We start from the raw sequence: 8296 nt of genomic DNA, 5'->3' as shown, positions 1-8296 counted from the left end.
AATAAAGCAACAGCTTATACAGCTCTAAAAGTCAACTTTTACATCTTAATGCATATTAAACTTAAAAAAAACTTTTCAAAAGGGGGAAAAATTGAAACCCCGAAAAAATCCTGTGAACGCCTATGCTAACAAGCATGTCATTTTAGGGTGACAGTACAATGCTTTAAAATTGAGCAGTATGTTGAGATAGCACAAATTCTGATGCCATATAAAAGAGAGTTTCAAATGCCAAATATTTGAGAGGTTCTGATTCTCAGAACAAACCACCAATTAAGTATGCCCCAGCTAATATCAATAAAAGTGTGATAACTTACATGTTTAATACCTATTTATCACTTTACGCAGCAGTAACGTGAATGGTAGACCATAACTTCTGTGTTGAAGTTTTGGGTGGAATACATCAAAGTTTATCTTCTCTAAAGACTGCAAATATGCAGACACTGGCACCTAAATATACATAAATAACATTTAGAAAACCAATCATGATGGAAATGAATCTGGGAGCAAATCAATGTGATTAAATACCAAAAAAAATCAATAAAATACAAATACAAATACAAATACAACGCCACAACAGGCAAAATGCCCAACGAGGTGGCTGATAAAAAGATGCCCATAAAAATATGGTTGTCATATGTTTCAAAAATACAGCAACCCAATTAAAAATGCAATTAACACAAATTACAAACAATATATACACATGATAAAATATTATACAATGCCCATAAAGAATACTTATGGTTGTAAATTATATATATAAAGAAATTATATATATAAACTATCCAAGAATAAGTTGATACACAATAAAGTAAGAAAGCGATTATAAAATACTTGCAATAGGCAAAAATATTGGTTTCACATCCTTTGGTATATTTCTTATTAGCTCTTTGCACTGTTGAAGAAGAATTGAAAACATATTTATACAAACAAAAAAAAAATTGAAATTGTCACAACAATCAACTTCCAATTTCCTCTGATCAAAGACAAGTAAAGGGTGTTAACCCCTCAAGCACGGAGGAGATTTAAATGGAATTGCTGGTTTTCACAGATTTTTAGTGAAAAAATTCTAATTTTCAAACTTATCATTGAATTAATTAAAAATTTTTTATGTTCATAAAACAATGCCTTGTCTATAATACCATATAGTATCAGTTGTGTATTACTTAAAAAGTTATATAACATTTTCTTTGTGGTAAAACTGTTCTTTTTTCTCTTCTACCGCTGCCAAAATCAGATTTAAAACTCAGCCTTGTGGCTGTAACAAAGAACTATTAACTCAATTATATAGGGCATTTTAATTCAACAAGGCTAAAACATGCTCTTTAAAATAATAATTTTGGATCCCCACAAGTTAAGCAGCAAACGTTCATCACTCACAATAAAATATGATAAATAAAAATAATATAATAGTTATAAGATTGTACAAAGCCACATTACTCCTCTTTGAAATGACATAGAATATGCAGAGATCAAGAAATAATATAATGGATTAAAAAAATAAGATATATGCAGTTGGCTGCCCAGATATACTGAGTAGCATGACATAGCATATGGTGATTTTTAACTGCGCATACTGGGTACGTAGGATGGCAATGAGGGGTTAATAAAATAATTATCTGTTGAATGAACCTTAGGGGATGTTCAGTGTCAATTAATGTCATCACATCAGGTAACTGTCTCAAATTTTATGTAATGGCACATTAAAATTTTTTAAAAATTTCCTTATAAATAAAGTTATCTTGTTAGTATATCATATATACACCTATGAGGAATTGCTAACAAATTGGTGCAGGTCAAAAACTGTTATATATTTGTAGATGCAAGTATCTAACATATCTATAACACTATGAGGCGAGAGCTAAGGTCACCAGATTCGAAAACTGAGAAAGGAGGATGCCTACGCGCCCACTCTTAGTGATGTCACTTACCTCAGTTTTTATAATAGATGGTGCCACCATTCTGACCAATAAAACCGCTAACAACAATAATTTTTTCCAACTCTAAAACAGAACTGCTAAAAAAAGCAGAAACAGAAAATTTTTTTGGAACTTCTGCGGTTATTGGTAAATGCGTGTGGGGGAAAAAACCCACAAAAACCACTCATCTTAATGAAGAAATATATGTTTCAAAGTAGAAAAAAAAAATTTGCCCAGAGCAATAGAAAAATAATTCCAGAATCCTGAAAAGAAGGACAAAAGGGCGAATTTTCCAAAATGTAGGAGGACACTTGAAATGACATCGAAAAGGAGAACATATCCTTTTAAATGAGGAGAGTTAGTAACCCTAGGGAGAGCAATATGTTTTTGTAGTGCTCTCATCTAGCTCCCAAATTGGAAGTGAAAATGACAGGCACAAAAAGGATAGTGATTGAAATAATTTTTATGTTTCAGGGTCTTTCTGCTCTCTGTGAAAAGAATCTTTTAAAGAGGAAGTGGTCTTACATTTGAGGCTTGGAGTTGAAAAACCATATCAATTTGGGTTTTGTAATACACGTATTCAAGTCAATTGTAGGAGAGGAAAAAATATAAAACTAATACTACGTATAAAATTTGTACCAATTTTAAATGACGGTTGGCTGCAGATGAGACTTCGAAAACAGCATCTTGAAAACTGTCTTTTAGTGAACCTCTTCTTAGTTGCTCCTGAGATATTTTGTACTATTCAAACAAGAGAAAAGAAAAAAATTGATGGTAAAGGTTCTTGCTTGTAAAAATAGGTTTTACAAACATAGAATCTATAATAATTTGTTTTGCATAATCAAATGCAACTTCTGGAAAACAGCAGGAATCACACTGAAAAAGACAGTGACCATCTGACACGGTGTATCTGAATTGTCGTCACTACTTATTATTTGAAAATAAATAAAAAAACTAATTACAATGTTCTTACTTTGCTCATAATTTGTAAAGGTAAAGATGGCCGATTTCTCGAAGCATTGAAAGGAATGCTTCGTATCATGTTAGTTACGCCCTGAGATTTACCCAAATGACTTGCTGCATGATCACATTGGACATCAGAAACACCTGGAAAAATGCAAAAAAAAAATTATGTGAATATAATTGAAAAAAATATTAGTAAATTATTAAAAAATAAAGAAAAAAATTGACATTGGATTAAGTAATATGCAAATCAAGGAGTGTTAAGATTGTGAACATGCATATTTGTGTGAATGTAATAACACATGCTGTATTCGTATAAAATTCCAAAAAGATAGGAAGAACATTTTTTTTTTTTTGGGGGGGGGGGGAGAGTTCATACCGGCTGCCTGTAAAATCAGGTAATATATAGAGGACACTGTCTTTTCTGAATACGATTCCAGTTCCTCCAGAGAAAGTAGGCCTTTGTCTGCCATCATTTCCTCCTAATAGGATAACAACACTTTGAAGATAAACATATGAAAATAAATAACACAAACTGTTGAATATTAATTAATTTATATTCAAGTTTTACATATTAATATTTCCATGCATAATAAATGCAGGGCGCAAGTAGAAAAAACTGTAACACTGATCTAGCACTTAGTTGCTATTTTGTGCTCTCTCCCTTAGTAATTTTGAAATTCTGAACAGAGGGTAAAATTTGTACCCTCCGGGATCCAGAAAACTGGACCTACCTGCCTGCCCTTCTTTAGTTGCAACCCCAGATGGGTATGACAAATCTATGAACATCGACTAAATAAAAATGAGAAAGTAAAAAACTGAAGCAAGTTTTTTTTTAATCTCATGAAACCAGAGGTTTAGTTTCCTGTGGCTTATATAATACTGTGAGTTCATGATACAGTATCTCATATGTTTGTTTTTTTTCCTTTTGAACAGAAAAAAATTTGATGATTATGACACAGTGCATGTGTGGTTTAGTAGTAGTCAGAGAGGGTAAAATGGTAGTTAAATTAAAATCACGAAATTTTATAATTCTTGGAAACAGCACAAAAATGAAAAATAATTTATGAAAGAAATGTCAAATATGTTGTTCCGTGTTCTGCTAAGTGTTGGAAGTTTGAAACTTCGTGTTGCACAACAAAACAAAGTGTTCTGGTGGTAGTTCTGTAGATATGATGCGTAACATGGGCCTTCAAGTCAGTCAAGTTCGCAATCTGACTACTGGATGCAATATTCTTGAGGTAACCACAGCATTACCATCCGATCTCTATGGAACCCACACTCCGATCTGTTGTGGAACATGCAGTTTTGAAATTCAAACTTGCAGCTCAGCGTGGTGGACAACATATTGAACATTTCTTGCATAAATCATAGGTGTTTGTTTTGTGACTTCATTTTTGCAATGTGTTTCCATGAATTATGAAATTTTCCAATGTTAATTTAATTGTCATTTTGCTCTGGCTGACTACTGTTTCCATTCTGCAAGCAAAGTTCCCAATGCTTTACGAACACAGCGCCACCAATCAGTAAACTTTTAAGTTTTTTTCCTTTCCCTAAACAAAATTACATTGTTTCAGGAGTATTCATGCAAATTTTCAAATCATTCTGATTGGTGGTTCTTTACAGCATTTTGAAATCGCAACTTTAATTATAATCGCCCTGTATTTTCTCTTTTTCAATGTATCAATCAACACAAGTTACCAAAAAGAATTTGTTATGAGGGTTTTTATAATTAGGATAAAAAAAGAGCATCGAGTGTGACACATTCAACAACTACTCAACTAAATACATTTTTCTAATATATAAGAAATTTTTGTAAAAAAACACCAATTCACAGACTGTTCTAGAAGAACAAAGTCAGATAATTATGGAAAATAAATAACAAAATGTTGGTTAAAATAAACAGAATGCTAAGCTGGTAACTAACCCGACTTTTGATGAGGTTAAGAAACCATGTTTTTGATAGCTTCTTCTTTTCCAGGACCTAATGGAAAAACAATACTTATTATAAGAAACATAAGATAAAGGCCTTAATAAAACCGTTTAACCACAAAATTTTATCAGGCACGAAAATAAGGTATACTGGGGGTAAATTGAAATTTTAATAAGTGGCACCCAATATCATTTGTGAAATTCAGTTAGAGTTTCTGGAAAAGTTCCCTGGTGGAATTTTTTCTGTGTATTTATTGTATATTTCAGTAAAAATAAGCTTGTTGCACTAGCTCCTCATACAAGATTACAAGGGGATTTCACACTGAGAAGTTACGTTTGTGATCATGTTGCTACCTCTGTTGTGCTTTCTTTAATTTTGACTACTTCTGTTTTATTTTTGATTGTGCAGTATATTTATTTGTTGATTTAGATCAGAGGTCTTCAATGTATGATCCGTAGAGCTCTTTGGTAACATGTGCTCAGTGGCCTCCTTATAAAATGTAAAATGTGGTCCATGCTATGCGAACAGTTGATGACACCTGATTTAGATAAACATCTATGAAAAACTTCTAGGAGCAGATGCAAACGTTTGGGAACAGTAAAAAGAAAATTAATTATAAGAATAACACTAAAATAAACCTTTTTAATTCACATTATACCACTTATTAACTATTTTTAGATTTTCATGAACAGTTAAACATGTGTACTTCAACAAAATCATTGATTCTAGTTCTTTCGAAACATGACTTACTTTGAAAAGTTCAATAGTAATGGGTTGCATTGGAGGATTACCCTGTCAAAAAATAAATAAATAAATAATAATAATAATAATTCAACATATATTTTGATGACTTTTCTTTAAAAAGAACTTTTACTGCACAATGGCTTGTTTACACGAGTTCAATAACTTAGTAGTCAACTAAATTTTAAGTCTTGAAGTACTTTATAATGCATGCAGATTTTAAGGACCATTTACACAGGTTTAGTTGGTAAGAGATAAAGTGATTTAGAAGATAAATATAATACAGTTTAATCAAATTTTTCTGTTAAGTAGGCATGATGCACCATGTGCCATTGGGCATAGCCTCGAATTATCCAATGAGCATTTACTACTTGATTACTTACATCCGGACAGTTTTTTGAGCACTTGACGACTTAAAATTTAGTTAATCACTTAATAAGGGAAAGCAGGCATTTAGTTCAGCCTAATTCCTATTTAATACCAATTACACATTTTCAAATATCAAGCCCATGTATGCAAATGTAATGATAATATATTCTTTCAAATAAAATTAGATATTTGAAGTTGATAATTTTTAATTTTTAACAAGCTCATTTCAATTAATTTTACAAATTAAATGATATGCGCAGGCTGACTGGATGAAGTCAAAGACCAAAGAAATAGTGCAAACGATCCATAGAATTTTGTAAAACTGTATAAATAAAACTAGCAATTTTTTCACAATTTTCAGATCTGGGAAAAATCCCTTATTATGGCTTTATCATAGCTCTCTGGAGATATCAAAGAATACTCATACCCAAAGGTTTTCTCATCTCATACAGGTTCAGTGTCCTATATTTTAGCTACAGAAATCTTTTCTATAATACATTTCATTCAGGGCTGCCCTTATCAGACGCAGAGTCCGGTGTGAAAATAATTTTGGGACTCCTTAGGCCTGCCTTTATAAAATCATATTTTGTGGGAGAAGGGAATCGGGCATCGAAAAGTCCATGCATTATCACAGAATATACAGGAATGCGGGAAAAATATCTACTCAAAAGAAATATCGACACAATCAAGTGTAAATTAACACAAAAATTAATAAAAATTTTGAATCTATAAAAATTTAGAACTGAAGAAAATTTGAACTGATGAAAGAAATAATTTCAAAACTGATGAAAACTTGGGTGTAATGATCTGAGAATTAATGAAAATTTACAATTTGATGAATGAAATATGAGAAATAATTAAAAGATGTAATTATGACACTTATGAAATTTCATAATTAATGAAAGAAAAAATATCAAAATTGATGAAAATTCAGTATTAATGAGCAAGATAATTTCAGAATTGATGTGAATTCCAGAATCAAATCAGCTGAAGCTCACACACCTTGTTCACTACAAAAAAATGTGTTTGATATATATGCATTTTTTCCCTTCCTTCTACTATTGTAAGTGTGGGGCCCACTGTTGCCCAACCCATAAGGGCGGCTCTGTTTTCACTATTAGAGAAATATACACCACATTCACCTAATTTCTGCTACTTCCTGCATATAACGCGCACATTCAAATTTTTGCTACATAAAATGTCCTATCAGCAAATGCAAAAGTTTGTCCTTTTAAATATGGGAAGCGGTGAAACACAATAAGTCACTGCATCTGACACATCACTTTGGGTCCACACTTGTGCAGCAGACTATAGTCCGAAATAAAAAATTCAGATTTTTTTTAATTTTCAGCCTATAATAAACAAATTTTACATAAGAAATTACAATATACAAGGAAAAAAAATTAAAATTTTTACCGCATATACTCTTTCGATAGCGTCTTTCCAGAAGTTGACTCTCATGTAGCCTATATCAGCTTTAGATACCATATCTCTCATCTAATAAATTGGAATAATATTATTGTATGAAAATAAGGTATGTATTAAAAAAAACTGTATCAAATTTAAAGCAAAATTTTGTTCAAAAAGAGTTTCTTTTTCAGTAGAAAACTTGAAACAAATTTTTCTGGCATTACACTACATTGAAATCATTTACTACTTAAACGTACATGCACCTCATACATTCCTCTGTGGAATTTCCAACAAATTGGTACATGCAGGGATGTGTTGTGTGTGCGTGTATATATATACATATGCCCCTGACATATTTATGTTGTCAGATTTACGCTTGTTTTGTGTTGTGCTGGTGCTGCCATCTGTCTTCCATACACAGCACATTGACTAGTAGAGGTGTATACAGAAGGAAGGAGGGTTTGCCTACTATACAAAAACTAAAAAATAATTTTGAAAAAAAATTAGCCAATTCTGAATCTATAGTTTAACTTTTTATCTGGAAACCAAATTATTGTGCAGGGAGTGTTTTCAGACAAGAGAATGCCAGATCAAAAACCCTTGACAAAGGGATGCAATACCTCCATCTCGCAGGCTAAATGGGGCTAGCCAAAGGATTCCATCCAGCCCAAGAAAGTTGTTTGGCTAGAATAGTATCGATACACACAATAAAATGAATACCTAGGGGTACTGCTATTTTGGATTTAGTTCTCACTGGTTCCGAGGATCTTGTTGAACATGTTTCGGTAGGGGAAGAGTTTTCTTCCAGTGATCATCGTATCGTCAGATTTCACTGTAACTTTTCCTTGGGTAAGGTTGATTACAAAAAAGACTGATTTCTTGTTTTCGAAGAACTAACTTTGATGTTCTGAGAGGAAAGTTAGCGGAAGTTTTCAAAGACCGGTTGGAATCAGTAGGGGTGGTA

General features: G+C 32.1%; 1 protein-coding gene across 6 annotated transcripts in view; it reads right to left on the bottom strand.

The window, feature by feature from the left end:
- Positions 1-8296, bottom strand: part of sicily (NADH dehydrogenase (ubiquinone) complex I, assembly factor 6 homolog sicily) — a 35618-nt gene that overhangs the window by 9820 nt on the left and 17502 nt on the right. For 3 of the 6 annotated variants that reach the window (XM_089250668.1, XM_089250670.1, XM_089250669.1), the window contains exons 3-10: positions 7339-7419; positions 5563-5604; positions 4807-4863; positions 3259-3361; positions 2890-3023; positions 2556-2657; positions 836-892; positions 315-447 (exon numbers count right to left, since the gene is read on the bottom strand). In XM_089250668.1, the coding sequence (XP_089106794.1) occupies positions 319-447; positions 836-892; positions 2556-2657; positions 2890-3023; positions 3259-3361; positions 4807-4863; positions 5563-5604; positions 7339-7419 (705 nt within the window). In that variant the 3' untranslated portion in view covers positions 315-318. Of the gene's footprint in view, positions 1-314; positions 448-831; positions 893-2555; positions 2658-2889; positions 3024-3258; positions 3362-4806; positions 4864-5562; positions 5605-7338; positions 7420-8296 lie in introns of all 6 variants that reach the window. The other 3 variants (XM_089250672.1, XM_089250673.1, XM_089250671.1) reach the window with 2 other exon arrangements.

The sequence above is a fragment of the Pholcus phalangioides genome, unplaced genomic scaffold, assembly GCF_987345545.1.
Source record: "Pholcus phalangioides strain wild (caught in Gottingen) unplaced genomic scaffold, Ppha-v1.0 ptg000024l_1, whole genome shotgun sequence".
Classification (NCBI taxonomy): Eukaryota; Metazoa; Arthropoda; class Arachnida; order Araneae; family Pholcidae; genus Pholcus; species Pholcus phalangioides.
The sequence above is the reverse complement of the archived record's forward strand: the minus strand, read 5'-3'. Positions and strand labels throughout refer to the sequence as shown.